Here is a 19,269-nt window from a genome sequence, read left to right as displayed (position 1 = left end):
ATGTCTTGCAGATTGATGGTCAGTTTTTTCATGTGTCGCCTCGTTGTTTTGCGATGCAAAAAGACGGATCGGGCGACAGGCGACCTTCGGTTTCAAGGTCATCGCAATTGAGGTTACATTAAAATCAACAAACAAACAAAAAAACATGTGTAGTGTCATTTATACAATAACTTTCATTCAGCAGTTCATCATCATCCTGTTCACCGGTTTGGTGAGAGCCAATCACAGCTGACTTTGGGGCGAGGGGTGGGGCTTAACCCGGATGGGTCACCTGTCAATCACAGGTTCAGCTGTCAATCATCCAAGTGTTCACCCTTCCCTTATGGATAATCTAGAGTTTTCAGAGGATCTGCTAACTGTTTTTTCGGAGCTTGTGGAAGGAAGCCGAAGAATGTGGAGGGAACCCAGGCAGGAGAACCCAGAGAACCCGAAGATCAGTTTTATTTACTTCGGGTCGGATTCCTGCATCTTTTCATCCTTTCACTTTTTCATGTGTGTAAAAAAAAAAAAAAAAAAAACAAACCGGATGTTTTCTTAAATCCTGCTCGGACAGTGAACAATTGAATGCAAGGTTTCTGTTTGAAAAAAAAACAATCTGCTGTGTTGAAACCCTGAAGTCGTCCGAAGCCGCCATGATAAAAATGTCTTTGTCGCCTGAAAGGTGCGGCGGCGGCGGCAGCGGCGTGGGGGCGGGGCTTAAGCGACGTGCTGATATTTAACGGCGTCAGCTGTGACACAGACAAACAAACAAATTCTCGAGAGCTGCTACGGTTTGAGAGAACTTTCTGCTAAAGTCAAAAAATAATATCAATTAATTTAATTGATTATGTAATTAAGCTAGCTAGGTCATAATACTGTAATAAAGTAATAACATAAAAATAATACAGTATTAATAATAATACAAATAATACAAAAACACCCTCTGTCTGAATCTAACTGAAATAAAATTATTTAATTAAAGAAACAACGACTTAATTACATTATAATAAAGATGTGATAACACTATGAAAGGAAAGCCGGCTCCTTGTCTAAATATTATAATTCATTTTAAAAATAAAAGTTACATGAATGTGAGTGAGTTTCAATATAATGATTTAATGAGAATAAACTACAAATATGGTGGACATTTTAATGTTACTCTCAAAATTGAATCGATTGTTAAATTGTTTTGATGTTTCATGGACACTTTTCTTTCATACATAAAATGAAAAAAAATATTTTAAAAATTCTGCAACAGAAACAGGAAGTGAAGCTTCGCATTCCAGCTTGTAGTTTTGTTTTTTAAAAAATAGAAGCGTCACGAAGCAGGAAGAACATCTGGCCACCGGGGGGCATCAGAGCGCCGCGTCAGGAGCCGGAAAAAGAAGAAGAAAAATAAAATAAAAAGGTTCATTCATAATTTACAGCGGCCGCGAAACAGCGTCCCTCAATGGCAATCCTTTGTATCTACAAGTTAAAAATGTCAACCTTCAGGAAATATATTTAACCATTTAATGTTTACGAATGAGTCACGTCCAGGATTTGTCATTATTATTATTATTATTATTATCATTGATAATGATAATATTATAAGCATTATCATTTAATTACTATTGTGATCTAATATTTTACCAATTATTTTAATGTGTAAAATATGACATGACTGTGCGTCTGCAGAAACCAGTTGTGATAATCCTTGTCTATTTATCTATTTCTTAAAAAGAGAATTAATTCATTCGTAATGATTATTGCTCTGACGGGCTCATCAGGTATTCATTTGCACCTTTTTTTCATCCCTAATTCATGGGCAAGGAGGGAAGTATTTTTCTGTTTGTTTTTTTTTAATAGGCTCTTTATTATTAAAAAAATGTCTTGTATATTAGATAAAATATATGTATATATATACATATACATATGTATAGCAGACAGTAGAGTCTAGATAAATATGTAAATCTGCAGGCTGAAGCGAAGGGAGCGCGGCGTGGGGGAAATTAAAAAATTAAAAACAGCCTTGGCGAGGACGTTAAAGGGTTAACGGCGTCGACGGCGACGTCAACATAATCCCCTTTTTTTTTTTTTTTTTTTTTTTTTTTTTTTAAATCGACCTGCGCGGTCTCGCGTCGAGATGGCCGGAGATCCCGGTCAAAAAAACAAAACAAAAAAAAAAACAAAAAAAACTGCGCCCTGCCTCCCGCCTCACCCCACCACCCCCTTCCTGTAAAAAGAGTCTGGTTGACCTTTGACCCCAAGCAGGGGTCCCCCTAGCAGGGGGAAGCGCTCATGTGCATGTGCGCGTGATAATGCGGTGGCGGAACCGGCGAAGGGGGCGTGACCATGGGGAGGGCCTGGCCCTGCGGATGTGGGGGGTGGGACCTGGGCAGGCTGTGGGCGGAGGGGTACCCCGGCGACGGCGGGGGGTTCGGGTAGCTCCCGGCGGAGGAGGATCCCGAGGGGGGGCTGCCGGGGGCGCCGGGTTGCACGCCGCTCTTGACGGGGGCGGCGGCGGAGGTCTGGGTGAGCTGGATGGAGATGTCGCTGGAGGCGTCGGAGGGGGCGCGGCCACGCTTTGGCGGCGGCCAGGACGACTCCGGGTGGAGGAACTGGCCGCTGTAGTCGCTGCTCTCGGACAGGCGGGGGCGGTAGAGGGCCGGGTGGGGGCGGTACATCTCCTCCTCGGCGTAGCGCTTCATGAACAGGTAGACGGACATGACGCCCGCCCCCTGGGACGTGGACGACAAGAGGACAGGAAGTCAGAGGCGATGGGCGGGCGGGGATGAGTGACGGCCCGAATTTCACTTTTAAAAAGTAGCCATAAACGTGTAATTAACTTGTAATAATGTGTAATTAAGGCGTAATTAACATGTATTAATGAGTAATAATGTATATTAAAGGTTATTACAACTGGCTATCGAATTTGAAATTGAAAAAAGTGAAAGACTTCCTGTTTTTCTTCTTGTTTGACCGGTTAACTTAACTTGTTATTGTATACACCGTGGTGTACGGGAGGGGAAACGGCGCCCAGGCGGCAATGATGGCGGGATGGGGGGGATGAGGGAGGGGCGAATTGGCGTCGTGAGGAGGAAGAGGAAGGTGGGACGGGGCGAGCGACGCCGGTGGAGATGACGTGAATTTACCGGGGGGGGATGGAGATGAGGAGGGCCCCGTGCTATGCTAAAAGCTTGCAGCCATGGTGACCAGGATGAGGATGAAGATACTCGAATGAGACACACACACACACACACACACACACACGCCACAGGACTCAGACGTACTTTGTCCACGGCCTGATACATCGTCATGGCGATGTGCCACTGACCTCTTTGAGCAGGAAGGAGGAGGCGGCGAAGGCGAAGGACCAGCCGTAGTGGTAGTTGAAGAACTGCTCGGGCTCCCGGGGACGGTTCATCACCTCGTCGTTGATGCTGGAGATGTAGAGGACCAGGCCGACCACCAGGCTCAGGCCTGACGTCCACCGGGGGGAGACAGAGAGGTAGAGTTAGTCACTGACCGACTAACTAACAACGCGCTGACCTACTAAAACGACAACGTAAACTAACTTACTAACTTAGTGAGCGAGTGAGTGACTTACTGATTGACTAATAGCCTGAACAACAAAATGACAATGAAAGCCAACCAACCATCTATCTAACTAACTAACTAACAAGTCACTTAATGAATGACTGAGTCACTGACTTACGTACTGACTTAAGTAAGTAACAATGGACCAACCTACTCACTGTCTATGTAAACTAACTAACTCACTGACTGATAGAAGTACTGCTTGGGCTCCTGGGGACGATTCATCACCTTGTCATAGATGCTGGAGATGTAGAGGTAAGACAAATGACTATGGAAACTAACAAACCATCTAACAAATTAACTAACTAATTGAATGACTGAAGTGACTAGCAATGGAATCAACTACTCGATGAATACTAACTAACTAACTAACTAACTAACTAACTAACTAACTAACTAACCAACTAACTAACTAACTAACTAACTAACTAACTAACTAACTAACTAACCTATTGACTCGTTAAGTAACTGACAATGGAGTAATGACTATGGGAAGTAAACAACCATCTAACAAATTACCTTACTAATTGAATGACTGAAGTGACCAACAATTGAATCAACTAACTAACTAACTAACTAACTAACTAACTAACTAACTAACTAACTAACTAAGTTAACTGTCAAAGTTAACAGGTCAAAGCGTGTCCTTTCAGAATAGGAGCAGACGTTCCCGTGCACCATTCGCGACGCTCCTCGGGGGGAAACGCGTGCCCGGGACGCCACAGACAGCGACCAATCACAGCTCAGAGAAGAGTGGTGGGCGGTGCTATTTTTAGTCATGGCTGCAAAATTGAAAGCCAGCCGCGGGACAGCAGCGGGGGGGCAGGACCCCTGGGGGCCAAACAGGATGTGACGGCTCTGAGACGCCCGGCATGGAATCTGACACTGGAACGACAGCAGATGGACACGAGACACGTGTGTGTTTGGCGGACATACATGCATAATGAATAGGCATGTGTGTGTGTGTGTGTGTGTGAGTGTGTGTGTATGTGTGTGTTAAAAAAGTAGAGCCATGAAGTCTCGGTTTTCCTTTTTACCTTTCAGGATCAACATAAAGCTACAATGATGATGGTCTACACAACACACACACACTCACACACACACACACACACACGATGGACATCCATACATTCACCTTCTCATTCATATATTCGGACAATTTAGAGTTCTCAAGGAACCTGCTGACTGATTTTGGACTAAAGGAGGAGCATGGAGAACATGGAGGGAACCCAAGGTGGAGAACATCTTGAGAACCCAGGGAGGGGAAGAACATGGAGAACGTGTACTAGTGTAGAACCACCAATGCCGTCTCAGAAACTGGGACCTCGATTTCCAAGACCGGGTCCGACCTTCACCTATTTCCCACATCAGGAGGAAAAACGCTATGACAGCAAGGTCACCATGACGGCGCGATGCTACAGCACCTGTGCGCAGCACTTCGCCGGTGTCCTTTCGAAATAAAAGCACTGAGAACCAACCGGTAGTGACAGTGTGTGTATGCACGTGTGTGTGTGTGTGTGTGTCAGTGCCCCCCTCCCCCTCCAGTTATGTAACAGTCATTATTGCGCGGCGGGTGTGCAGATGCCGACCGCCGCAGCGCTGCGTCTTCCTCAGGATGAGCAGAGGTTTAGCGCCCCCTGCTGCCCGGGGAGGGGTACTGCAGGGCCCTCCACCACCTCCTCTGGCCAAAATTGATTTAATTATTACTTTTCTATAATTATTATATATCATATAATAGAATTAGTACAATTATGAATATAAAATTTATATATTTTTTATAATTTTACTGATTTCTGCCTTTATTTAATAATTTAAAAAAAACATTTCCATGAAAAAAATCTGGTCAAGATCATCAATTTATTGATTGATTTGGTCATTCATACTAAATTAATAATCTAATGAAACCAAACAAAGGATCCTTTGGAATTTTCTTTAGTTAAGAATTTCCAAACGACAAACAGGAAGTAGATTGTCATTGATTAATAAAAAAAAAATAAATAAAAACAAATCTATAAATCTATTAGTTATTAATTGATACTGGGGAAGAAAAAAAATGAAATAAATGAGTTAATAATGATCGTTATTTCATGTCCCATTCAAAAATAAAAACATTTTCTTTTTGTTTTTTTGTTTTTTTGGTTAATTTTACTTCTGTTTATTAAAGAAAAAAAAGACAATTTTATTTGTGCAAAAACAGCAAAGAAAAAATTAAAAAGATGTGTGACCGAGGAGGGGGAGGGGTGGTGGTGATTGACAGGTCCAACCTGAGAGGATGAAGAAGATCCCGGAGACGAAGGCCAGGATGGTCCTCTGGGGCTGGATGTGTCCGATGTTGCTGATGACGAAGGCGGTGAATACGAAGAGCAGCGACACCATGGGGAAGGGCGTGGCCGTCCGCACCATCTCTGCGGGGGGGGCGGGGCAGGGGGCGGAGTTAAGAGGTGGGAAATGACCTTCACGATCGGTCGCTATCTGACACCGTCAGATGTTAGCATCTGGTTTTAAGCTCAAGCTAAAACCTTCCAGGAATTTCAGCAGTTGACCAACCAGCCTACTAGCAGTCAATTAGCCAACTGACTGCCCACATCGGTGACGGACTGTGTGACTAGCACAGTAACTAGCTGTCCGACCTACTGAGTGACTGACCAACTAACTGAATACCCAAGTGGAGGACTGACTTTCTAGCTGCAAATTGCCTGCTAAGTAACTAACTAGCTGGCTGATTGAATGACTCAGCAACTGGTTGACTGACTAATTTACGGACAAACTGATAGCTAGCTAACTAGGTAACCGACTGTCAGGAAGTTTCCCATGTTCCGCTGGCTTTCCTCAAAGAGCGTAGCGTCCGATCTGGAGTCCGATACTCACTCAGGATGTTGGCGGTGTTCTCCGTGGTGATCTCGATGTCAGGCTCCGTGAAGTACTCGGACGCCACGCACCTCCCGTTCTCGGCGCCTGATTGGACAGTGAGGCAGGAGACAGGAAGTCATATCAAAATAAGATGATACTTTAAATGGACATTTGGCGGCGGCTGGTGCCGTCTTTGGTGTCCCTGAGACATCTTCTGTGTTTCTGGAGCCAATCAGAGCAGTGCTAGGGGTGAGAGGCGGGGCTTAACCGGGTCCGGTCGCCAGTCAATCACAGGGCCAAGAAGGAGATGCTCAGGAATAATTAGCATTTTTATGATTTCAAAAATGCTAATTACTGTTACAGTGATTGTTATGGTTCTTGTTGCGGTTGATATTTATATAAATACATTTATTACATTTGTTGTTGTTGCTGTTGTTGCTGTCACAATATTTGCTGTGGTTCTTATTGGAATTGTTGCTCATGTATTTATTGTTGTTTTGCTGTTGTTTTATTTTATTTGTTGGATGTATTGTTATTGTTTCTGTTTTTATATGTGTTTCATTTATTGTTGGCATTGTTGGCATTGCATAATTGTTGTTGTGGCTGTAACCACATTTGTTACTGTTGTTCTCATAACCATAGTTTTTGTTATTGGGGATTTTGGCGATTGTTGTTAGTTTGTTGCTACTACATATTATTATATCTGTTGTTGCAGCTGTTTTTTGGTTGTATTATTGTTGTGTTCTTGTCGTATAACTGCATTTGTCGCTGTTAAGTTTTATCTATTATTGGTCTCTATGTCATTGTAATAACTGCTGTTGTCATTGTTACTGTTTTTGTTGTTGTATCTATTGTTGTTGTTGTGACTGTTCTGCACATCTTGTATCTATTGTTGCTTCTCTTATCTTTTTAGAGTTATTATTGTTTCATTTATTACAGTTGTTATTTTTCTTGCCATTTTTCTTGTCATTGCCTTTGTTGATGTTGTTGTAGCTGTTGTTATTTTATTTGTAACTACAGTTGCTGCCATTGTAAATGCCATTGTGACTGTTGTTTATCGTGATTACTGTTGTTTTTGTTACTGCATTTGTTGTTGTACTTTTCCGTGTGTCTTATTTGTTATAGAAATTTCTGCATATTACTGTTATTGTCATTGTAGCTGTTGCTACTGTTGTTCCTGTTGCCATATTTGTTGTTGTTATTAAATCTACTGTTATTTGTGGTGTTGTCGTTGCTGTTGGTCTTATTGCTATTTTTGTCATCACTGTTGCAATTCCGTGAATAAGGTTGTTGTATATATTGCTGTTGCTGTCTTCTAACTGTACTTGTAGCTGTTGTTGTTCTCTTTGTTGTTGTAACTTCCACTATTCTATTAATTATTGATGTTGTCACTGTACTCACTGTTGTTATGGTTACTGTTATTTGTTGTTGTATTTTTTGGTGTTGTAGTTCTCTTTGTTGTGTCTGTAGTTTCTTTTTTTAACAGTGTTGTTTTCATTATTATCATTGCTGTTCTTATTCTTACTGGATCTGTTGTTGTATTTAGTATTGTTGCCACTGCCCTCGTATTGAATTTGTCGCTGTAGTTTTGATGTTGTGACTGTTACGATTTTATTTATTTATTATTGTATCTTTGGTTTTAGTTGGTAGATATATAACTGTTGTTTTTGTTTTAGCTGTTATTTGTGCCTGTGCTGTCAGTGTTGCTGACGTTGTCGTTAGCTTGTGATTGTTGATACTGTCTTTTTTGTTGTATTTATTGGTGTTATAGTGGCTGTAAGAATTTGATGTGTAATAAGCGTTGTTGTCATGGTAATTACTGATATTGTAACTGCATTTTTTGTTTCTTCCCACTCTTGTTGTTATTGGTGGTGTGGTAGTAGCTATTTTTATTACATGTTCATTTATTTTTGTTGTTGTTGCCATTGTAATTTGCGATAGGTGTTGTTGCTAATTTTATTGATTTTTTTTTATTGTTGTTGTTGCACCTGCTGTAACCATTGTTGGATTTTCTCTTGTGATTCTTGTTGCTGTGGTTGTCATAATGGTTGTTGCATTTGCAGTTTATGTCACCACCCTATAATCCTATTGGCTATTGTTAATGTATTTGTGGTTGTATTTATTTATGTTGCTGTGGCTAAAAAAATCTATTTGAAATTGTCGTCTTTGTCATGGTAATCACTGTTGTTGTTGTTACATAATTTTTGTCCTCATTGTCTTTGCTAATGCTGTTGTTGCCACTTTTGTTAGTGTTATTGCAGCTGTTGTTGTTACCAGTGTTGTTGTGGCAGTTATGTTTGTTGTTGTGCTGCTACTCTTTCATTTTTTATTGGTGTTGGCGCTATTCTAATTGCTGTTGTTCTTCTTGTTGCCATTGTTGTTAGTGTTATTGCTGTTTTTGTGATCATTGTGGCAGCCACTAGAGATGTTGTTGAATTACGTCTTTTTGTTATTCTTGTTGTTGCTGCCCTATACTTGTACCTGTCCCTTTTGCTTGTTGTAATGACTTGTTATTGTGGCTCAAAAAATGCCATTTGTAATTAGTGCTGTTGTTATGTAATTACTGATGGCATTATTGTTAACTGCATTTGCGTTTTTCTTTCTTGTTGGTGTATAAATTCCATATATTATTTCTGTTGCTATTGTTCCCATTGCCATATTTTGTTATTGTAATTGCCTTTGCTAGCAAGCGTTGTTATTCTCATTGTTGCACCTGCGGTAAATGTGGCTGAATTTCCTCGTTATTCTTGTTGTGCTTGTTGCATTTACGGTTGTTGTCGCCACCCTGTAACTGTATTTGTCACTGCTGCTGTTATTAATGTGTTTGTTGTTATATTTATTGGTATTGTTGTGGGAGAAAAAAAAATCTATTTGAAATTGGTGTTGTTGTCATGGTAACCACGGTTGTTGTTGTTACAGTATTTCTTATTAATGTTACTGCTGTTAATGTTGCTACCATTGTTCACAGTTATTTTGCTTGTTGTGTCTGTTACAATTATATTATCATTATTATTAATATTGATAACATTATAGCCTTATTGCTGTTTTTGTTATCATTGTTGCAGATGGTATCATTGTTGAATTTTGCCTTGTATTCTTATTGTTGCTGCCCTGTACTTGTATTTGTTGTCATTGCTTGTCGTTGTACTGACTGTTGTCATTGTGGCTGTAAAATTTGTAGTTGGTGTTGTTGCCATGGTAATTACTGCCGTTGTTATTGTAACTACATTTGTTGTTGCATTTGTTGTTGTCCTTCGAGAGACAACACCGCTTTAGCCGCTGTAGCGGTTACTGCATTTGTTACCGTTGTTTTCGCCGCCATATTCGTTGTTGTTCATGTCCTTGCTAATAGTGTTGTTGCCACTGTTGTTGGTGTTGTTGTGTATGTTACCATTTCATTTATTATTGCTGTTGCTACCATTACAGTTTCAGTTGTTGTTCTTATTACCACATTTGCTGTTGTTTTGTTCACTGTTGCTGATATCATTGCTGTTGTTGCGGTCCCTTCCTACCGGCCACGAAGCAGACCCTCCACAGGCCCGAATGCAGCGCCATCTTCACCTCCATGCTCTGGTTCTGCTGCAGGATGACACCCTCCACCATGATCAGCCAGTAGTCCGTCGACACGGCGACGCCCACCAGCAGCAGCCCGCAGGCGCCGAACACCGTGGACAGGATGGTCAGCGCGCGGCTGCTGCACGAACTCATCTGCGGACGCAGATCACATTATATATCTTTAAAAACAGCATGAATTATTATCATTATATACATCCAAAATGTGTGTGTAAATGTCATAGGTCCCTTGGGGGTAGATTCACACACACCCTCACCTATTACATGTTAATAAGACATGGATAACCACTCATAACACACTTTGTATTTGGATTGTTTCTTTTTCAAATCCATGCCTGCCGGATCTTATTTATTTCTTCTTCTTTTCTGTTTTGGGCAGAGACAGGTTGGAAGGGCATGCAGTTAATAACTGTGTTAAATGTGGTTATTAATGTGTTATAACCTAACAACAAACCGGATTATTGGGTTAATTGCTGTTATTAGCTGCCTTTAGCACATAATAAAGTTAACAAAGCCTAACACATACATACACACACACAAACATACAGGCGTGGGGCCGAAAATAAAGTCAAATAAAACGAAAAAAATGTTCCTGAATCAGTGTCACATTCCCTTCAACCAATCCCGTTAAAGGTCGGAGAGAAGATGCCGCAGCCTCTGCAGCCGGGTGACAACTTCAGACAGGGGGTTGATCGTAACACACACACACACACACACACACACACACACACACACAGGAAGGGAATGTGTGTGTCTGTATGTGTGACTCACAAACATGGGCACACACAAGTTGTGTGTGTTTGCGTGTGTGTGTGTGTGAGTCACACATGTGCACGCACACACACACACACACACACACACACACACACACACACACGGAAACCCCCAGCCCGAGCCGCCTGTCTGTTTGTGTTTGTGCATTTTTGTGTGCGCGCGTTAAAACAAAACAAACATCAACAAAAAACCCCTTTTCCAAACCTTCACTTTTTACAGCGGGGACGATCTTTCAAGCTTCCGTTATATTTTAAAATGCACGCCTTTCTCTTTATTTATTCATTACATTGTATTTTTTATTTTTTATTTGAATGATTTATTACAATGTTTATTTTCTCTCCGCAGAGGATTTCCTCCGGGACTCATTAAGTTCTTGCTCTTTTTTAAGGGTCGGTGACCTCCAGAACTCGATGGAGACGTCGCCTGGAGCGGGGACGGAAGGAAATAAAGAAAACGGCCTCATTAAAGTTAAAAATAAATGTACACATTGGCGGGGTTAAGAAAATACACACTTTCCTTTCAATTAAAAAAGAAAAGTTCCATCAAACATTTGATTCTCAAAACGGCGGGAATAAGAACGAGCCCGTGAAAAAGTCCTGAAAGTCACTGAGGGGGAAATAAAAAAGTTCCAGTGATTTTGATAAACGCTTTTTTAAACATTTTGCACCATATTAAGAAAACTGCGAACAGATGTTCCACAACATTTAGTAAACCTGTTGGGAACTTTTTCCAACATGTGTACTCAACCTGCCAAGAACTTTTAAACATGTTCGATGAACCTGTTAAAGCCTTCTTGCATCGCATTTAGTAAACGTGCAAAGAACCTTTTTACATATTTAAGTAAATGTGTAAAGAACTTTTTAACGTGTTCAGTAAATATATAAAGAACTTTTTAACGTGTTTATTAAACATGTGAAGAACTTTTTGCATCGTATTTAGTAAACGTGAAAAGAACCTTTAACATGTTTGGTAAACATGTAAAGAACCTTTTAACGTGTTTAGTAAACGTATATAGAACTTTTTAATGTGCTTAGTAAATATGTAAAGCACTTTTTGTATCGCATTGAGTAAACAGGAAAAGAACTTTTTAACATGTTTAAGTAAACGTGCAAAGAACTTTTTAACATGTTTACTAAACGTGTAAAGAACCTTTTGCATTGCGTTTAGTAAACGTGTACAGAACCTATAAACATGTTTAAGTAAACGTGTAAAGAACTTTTTAACGTGTTTGGTAAATGTGAAAAGAACCTTTTAACATGTTTGGTAAGTAAACGTGTAAAGAACTTTTTGCATCGTGTTTAGTAAACGTTAAAATAACTTTTTAATATGTTTGGTAAACGTGAAAAGAACCTTTTAACATGTTTAGTACACGTGTAAAGAACTTTTTGCATCGTGTTTGGTAAACGAGAAAAGAACTTTTTAACGTGTTTGGTAAATGTGAAAAGAACTTTTTAACATGTTTAGTAAACATGTAAAGAACCTTTTAACATGTTTGGTAAAGCTGTCAGGGACTTTTAACAGCATGTTTAGCAAAGCTATTGGGAACTTTTTCGGCATGCTGAGCAAAATTATAAAGCGTTTTTTAACGTGTTTAGTAAATCGGTTATGAACTTTATACAGCGTGTTTCGTAAACGTGTAAAGAACTTTTTCTTACATGTTGCGAAGCAATGTTGAGTAAACTTCTGATGAGTCTATTACACTTTGTCCACCGCATTTAGTAAACATGGAAAGAACGTTTTAATATGTTTACTTTTGCGTCACGCTTCAAAAACATGTAAAAGAACTGTTTCCATGTGCGTAGTAAACATGCTATAGACATTTAAAATTAACTAGTAAAAACTTTTTGCTCCGTGAACCCTGTTACTAACATTTTGCAGATTTTCCAAAACCTCAAACAAACTTTTCACAGCATGTTTAGTAAACTTGTAAGGAACTTTTAAACATGTTAATTAAAAATGCATTCAATAAATAAATTCAATAAAAATACGAATAACAACAAGGAAGAAAAGAAGTGACCTGCATTGGAGTCTCAAAAAAAAAAGGTAAATAAGTAAGTAAATGAATGTTTGTGATAAATATTGTTGCATTCAAGGACGCCAACGCTGCTCGGGAGAAAGCGACGTCCACGATGGGAACTCGATGGAGGCGACTTCACCTGCAGTCCTGGAATGCACCAGAGGAGGGACGCAGACTGCAGCTGCCTCAGCAAGTTGTGTGTGTGTGTGTGTGTGTGTGTGTGTGTGTGTGTGTGTGTGTGTGTGTATTTATTTTCCGCCAATAACTGCTGCAATTAGCTGTGTAATTTCCCCTGGTTTGTGTTGCCGCGCCTACGATGTGTGTGTGTGTGTGTGTGTGGGGGGGTTCTTGCCGCAGGGTTTTTTGTTTAATTTCCATTTTTCACACACTGATAAACTGCTCTGATGAGGTTTAAAGTGACGAAAAAGAACGAGAGGAGATGGCAGGTATTATCCACACACTTGCTTGGAATGAAAACAAAACAAAACAAAACGAATAAAATAAAATAAATAAAACAAAAAAAAAAAACAGAATAAAACAAAATAAAATAAAATAAAATAAAATAAAATAAAATAAAGGCGTCTGAATGGCGCAGGTATTAGTGCTTCTGCCTCATGTTAAGAAGGTCTCTGGTTCTTAGACGCTTCATTGGAGACCTTAAATAGTCCAGAATAAGATAAAATAAAATAAAAAGAAATAAAACTCAGCTGAAGCAACCCCAAAACCCCAAGAAAAGGATGAATAGTATAGATAATCAATGAGTGAATATGCAGTAAAATAGAATAAGATTGAATAAAATAAAGTAAAAGAAAAACATTAATTCACCCTCTCATTCACATGCCCTATACAGACCATACAACCAGACAGTAATAAACATTATAATAAAAATAACAACAACAAAAACAATAATAATAATGGTTATAATCAAGTAATTAAAGAAAAAAAAAACAACATAAAATTTAATGGTACTAAAATGGAAAATACAACACGAAAGAAAAGTCAAAAATTGAAAAATCAGTAGAAAAAATCCTTCAGAGTTGCTGGGAATGAACTGGTGTGAAGATCGGGAAGATAGAATTTAAGAGACGGAGGAAAGGAGGCAAATTCCTCAATAGACGGAGGAGAAGATGGCGCCACTCGTGGACGGCGGCAGGGGTCGGAGATAGAAGGCCAGATTAGCGACAAGGATCCGACACCCCGCCGGGCGGGAGTGATGAGCCGGAACCGACAAAAGGCCCGAAACAACGCAAGCTGAGAGACGGGGCAACCTGAGGAAATGACACTGACACTTGCCGAGATTAGAAAGAGATAAGATCTGCAACGCAGGAAGGGATCGGTGTCTCGACTGAACGGCCAAATTACATCAAGGCATTTTCAAGACAATCTCCCAGGGAAGAGAAATTACAAACAAACAAAAAAAAAAAAAAAAAAAAAAAAAAATCAATTAAATGTTTAAAACAATCTGGAAATAATCCATGAGGGATTAAGTAAATATTTAAAAATGACATAAAATCCAAACATCATCAAGGCACTGTTGCAGTAATCTGCCAGGGATTAGCTAAGAAAAATGACCAAAAAAACAGGGAAAAAAAACAAAAAATACATGAAATAATATGGATATAATCCATGAAGGATCAAGTAAAATATCACTGAAAAATCGCTGGTATAAAAAAATTAAATACATCCAAACATTATCAAGGCACTGTCGCAGTAATCTGCCAGGGATTAGCTAAGAAAAATGACCAAAAAACAAGGAAATAAAGCAAAAAGTTCTTGAAATAAAATGGAAACAATCCATGAAGGATTAAGTTAATATCACTGAAAAATGGCATAAAAAATTAAATACATCCAAACAACATCAGGGCACTATTGTGATAATCTGCCTGGGATTAAGTAAGAAAAATGACAAAACAAAAAACAAAGGATACTTGAAATTATCTGGAAATAATCCATGAGGGATTTGGTAAATATAATTTTAAATTGCTTGAAAATGAAAAAAGAATACTTTAAATAATCTGAAGATAATCTGTGAGGGGCAAATTAAATTTCAAGGAGAAGTTAGGATAGTCAGGAAACACTTTAAATAATCTGCCAGGCATGAAGTTAGGAAAAATTACAACAAAAAAAAAAATCAAGGACTACTTGAAATTATCTGGTAATAAAGAATCCATGCAGTTTTATGCAAAAATTAGGAAGCATTTTGAATAATCTGACAATAATGTGCAAGAAGTGAAGTAAATATCACTGAAAATTGCATAAAAATCAAGAAATACTTGAAATAATCTGGAAGCAATCTGGAAGGGATTATGTAAACATAATATAAACACAACAAAAATAAAGGAATGCCTGATATAATCTCAGGTAATATCATCAAAGGAACAAGAAATGCCTGAAATAATCTGGAAATAATTTGTGAGCGATTAAGTAAATGGTAATTTAAATATCAAGAAAAAAACAGGCAAAACATACTTGAAATCACCTTGAAATAATCTGCCAGGGATTATTCAAGAAAACAGGAATGGAAATATACAAGAAATTGATCAAGAAATAATCCCAAAATAATCTGAGGGGATTAATGAAATAGATGAATTGAAAAATTGAAACATCAGGCCCCCCCCCAATAATCAAGAAATAATCTGAAAATAGAGAAGAAAATACTGGAAATGTACAAGAAAAAAAAACTCAAAATAATCTGTAGGGATTAAATTATTATCATTGAAAAAATCATGAAAAAACGAGAGTATTAGAAAAAAAAATTAAAGATTATAAAATAATCACAGATTTTTTTTTAATAACATCAGCAAAGATTTACTAAATCATTTGAGTTGAAAAAAAAATCAAAATTAAAATAAAAGTCAAAGAAATTACTGAAACACATTATTATTTCATACAAAAAAAAAATCAATGAAAAAACTGTGAATTCCTTTGATGCCAAAAAGAAAAAAAAATGATTGCAGAAAAATAGAGGTTTAGTTTACCTGAGGAGGAGGAGGAGGAGACGTGAACGAGCACGGCGTGAACGCGCAAACGGATGTAGAAGAGGAAGAAAAAGAGGAAGAAAAAGAGGAAGAAGGTGATGAGAGAGGAAGAGGAGGAAGAAGAAACACTTGTATCGTGACTCAACGGGCGGGTTCCTCTCGCGATAATAAAAAAAAAAAAAACTCACACGTTTCCACGTTTGCGGGGCGGAATCTGCATCCCGCAAACACACGCACACGCACGCACTATTGAGACATCAACACGGCGTCCGCGACATGTGAGCGACTCGGACCGGAAATGGACGGAACCCGCTGCGTCTCACGACAACCCACGCCACACACACACACACACGCACACACACACACACGCACACACACACACGCACACTCCACCCGGTAACTTTCACTCCTGATTTTTTACGCGTGCACGCCACACACACACACACACACACACACACATACACACACACGCACATTTCGAAGGATGAAGAAAGAAGAAGCGTCATCGTCAGACTTACTGCGACACCGCGCGCACGCGATCCGCGCGTGGGTAAAGTCGAGGCGACGCGCGCGCACCTGCTTTGCTCCGACACGCACGCGCACACTCACCGTGTTCGCGCGCGAAGGAAAAAAAAAAAAAAAACCCCGCCAGCAGCCGGGAAGCCTCGCGCCACCGGAGGCTCGTGCGGTCGGTGTGAGTCCTCTTTCTCTCTCTCTTTTTTTTTTCTCTCTCTCTCTTTTCTCTCTCTCTCTCTCTCTCTCTCTCTCTCCGCCGCCCCCCTCCCTCCATCCCTCTCTCCCTCCGTCCAGTGACTGCGGTGAATGCTGACAGTAGAGAGGGAGGGATGGAGACTCACTTACTCTTATATTCATTTATCTTTTAATTCTTCTTTAACCATTTCAAGTCCTCATCGAAGAGGAAATGTGCGCATATATATATATATATATATATATATATATATATATAAATGCATTTTTATATATCTACATGTATGTATATACAATATTGTGATAAAGTTCATTATCTTGTGTCATGCAATTACAAAAATAAAAATCGTCATATATTCTGGATTCATTAGAAATCAATTGAAATATTGCTGATTGCGGCTTACATCTTAAGAAAACTCAAAAATCCTATCTCAAATTATTATTATAATTATTATTATTATTATATAATGATTTTTTTGTTTTTTTAATTGCATTACAGAGGATAAAGAACTTTATCACAAAATTCTAATTTTCTAAGACAGTCCTGTATATCCATGGACATGTATTTATACATACATATGCAAACATATGTGTATGTATACACACATAGGTATATATATATGTACATATATGCTGTTTGTATGTACCTAAACATACATATGTCTATTTCTATATATCTGTAATATTTCCAGCAGATTTTTGTGCCGTTTAATTATTATTTTTTAAATCCGATGTCAATTTATGTTGAATTATTTGATTTTTATTTATTTTAATTGAATATAATTCATATTTATTTTTATATGTTGTTTGATTTTATTTTCAATTTAATTTAACTTCATAAAAATTATTTTTATTTTGTATATTATATTCCTATTTTTATTATATTTACTTTAATATAATTGAATTCTATTTTATTTCATTGTACTTCATTTTACTTATATATCTTATTTTATTGAATATAATTTCATTTTATGTATTTTAATTTTGTTTAATTTTATTTGACTATTTTCCCTTTCATTTCACTTTAGTGAATTTATTTAAATTTTACTGTATATTACCTTAAATTTAAATTAATTAATCTTAATTTTAAATTCAATTTACTTCAGCATAATTCTTTTTATTTTATTAATTGTTGTTGCTCTTTATGTCGGTGGGTGGCCCCTCTTCCGAGCTGACCCCCCCGAGATTAATACTTAGCGTTAGCATTAGCGTAATAGGGATTTGTAAGCTACAACGTTATACCGTTGACGATACAAAATATAAGAAAAAAAAAGGACATCAAAGAGACGTCAGCTTCACGCTCCGAAGCTTGTAAAGATCACGGATTGTTACCACGGCAACGCAGACCGTTATCGTTACGACCGCTATTTACGCGGGAGCAGGGGTCATTGGCGCGGTGACAACTTGACACCGATTGATGGCGCGCAGAGATGAAAGGAGCAACTTGACAAAGATCAAAGAGTCAACACCTTCAAACGGCCAAAGATCAAAGGCTGCCAATGGAAAATTGACAAACCGCTTCAAAGGCGACAGCGTTGTCTAAGATTAAGTAAAAAGAAAAAAAAACTTTTTACATCAATGGTGAGCTTTACGGGCTTGTCATCGCCACGGTAACGTGGGGGTTCTTGCAAAATGGATGGTTTAGAGATTAGATTTAATCCAGATTTTTCCGCAGGAGTGTGTGTGTGTGGAGGGGGTGTAAAATGAACGCAGAGGGCTGGTAACCTCCTCCTTCATCCTCCTCTTCCTCCCAGCCACCTCACTTTGTCTCCCGTGGTCCGTGTCCTCTGCTCTATTTTTAGCCGGCCGGTGAAAGAATCCTATATTTTTAGTAACGATATCAATAGTCTGCAGCACACGCTGACCTCGGGGCGTGGGGGGGGGGGGATGATATCATCTCACCGCGACAGTGAGTGATGAGCTTCAGCATCGCACGGGCAGAAAATATCAAGGTCGGAGCGCCAAGACCGAGCGGAAGGAGCGAGTTTCCTCCGCGCCATTCGGCTGTTTAGCCTTAAAAATAAGACTCCCATACTTCGAGACCTGGACGCTTGGACGAGACGACCCAGTGGAGACATCGGACACCGTTCTACCCCTGCAACACCGATCCAATCGTTATTACATGCTTGTTACATGCTTATTACACGTTTATTACACCTCACTTTTGCACTGAACTTTTCTTATAGCTGCAGATATGTGTGTGAGTGTGTGTTGGTGTGCGCGCACACACACACACAGATACACACACACACACACACACACACACAATTGATTTTTCACGATTAAAACGAGGTTTCTTTTTATTTGCGACGACGTCAAAGGGTAAAACGCTGATTGAAAAGAGAGAGTTTAAGGGCAGATGAAGAAGAAGAAGAGGAGGGACGCGAGGAGGAGGACAGAGGTCGAGCGAGGGAGAGAGTGAGTAAGAGGAGGAGGAGAGGGAGGGAGGGAGCGAGGGAGGGAGGGAGGGGCGAAAGAAGGTGAGGAAAGAGAAGGATGAGGAGGAAGAGGGAGATGTTCAGTAAATGAGATTTTAATGTGAAGGTCATCTTGTTATAACTCGGATCTCCTGGGGGAGCCAGTCCCACAGTGGAGTGTGTGTGTGTGTGTGTGTGAGTGTGTGTGTGTGTAGGGGTTGAATGGGAAACTGAGAGGTGGTTTTGCTGGATTGACAACTATAGAACCAGAGCAAATACACACATCAGCATCTTATGTGTGTGTATGTGTGTGTGTGTGTGTGTGTGTGTGTGTATGGGGGGGATTTGTTTCTTAACCCTGCATAAAAAAAAAAAAACAGATAGGCACACGTAG

At 39.3% G+C, this 19,269-nt stretch overlaps 1 protein-coding gene across 1 annotated transcript in view; it reads right to left on the bottom strand.

Annotated features, from left to right (window-relative positions):
- The window catches only part of cacng7b (calcium channel, voltage-dependent, gamma subunit 7b), a 16,540-nt gene extending 109 nt beyond the window's left edge, over nucleotides 1-16,431 (bottom strand). Inside the window, exons 1-6 of the mRNA XM_086155676.1 lie at nucleotides 16,360-16,431; nucleotides 9,921-10,116; nucleotides 6,427-6,513; nucleotides 5,823-5,963; nucleotides 3,296-3,441; nucleotides 1-2,699 (exon numbers count right to left, since the gene is read on the bottom strand). The exon at nucleotides 1-2,699 is cut by the window's left edge and continues 109 nt beyond it. Coding sequence (XP_086011802.1) covers nucleotides 2,241-2,699; nucleotides 3,296-3,441; nucleotides 5,823-5,963; nucleotides 6,427-6,513; nucleotides 9,921-10,116 — 1,029 coding nt within the window. The 5' untranslated portion in view covers nucleotides 16,360-16,431 and the 3' untranslated portion in view covers nucleotides 1-2,240. The remainder of the gene's footprint in view (nucleotides 2,700-3,295; nucleotides 3,442-5,822; nucleotides 5,964-6,426; nucleotides 6,514-9,920; nucleotides 10,117-16,359) is intronic.
- Between the last annotated feature and the right edge of the window lie 2,838 nt (nucleotides 16,432-19,269).

The sequence above is a fragment of the Fistularia commersonii genome, chromosome 11 (assembly GCF_037954325.1).
Source record: "Fistularia commersonii isolate RoL2024-O1a breed Wild chromosome 11, RoL_Fcom_v1.0, whole genome shotgun sequence".
Classification (NCBI taxonomy): domain Eukaryota; kingdom Metazoa; phylum Chordata; class Actinopteri; order Syngnathiformes; family Fistulariidae; genus Fistularia; species Fistularia commersonii.
Note: the sequence above shows the minus strand (reverse complement) of the source record. Positions and strands in the feature narration are given on the sequence as shown.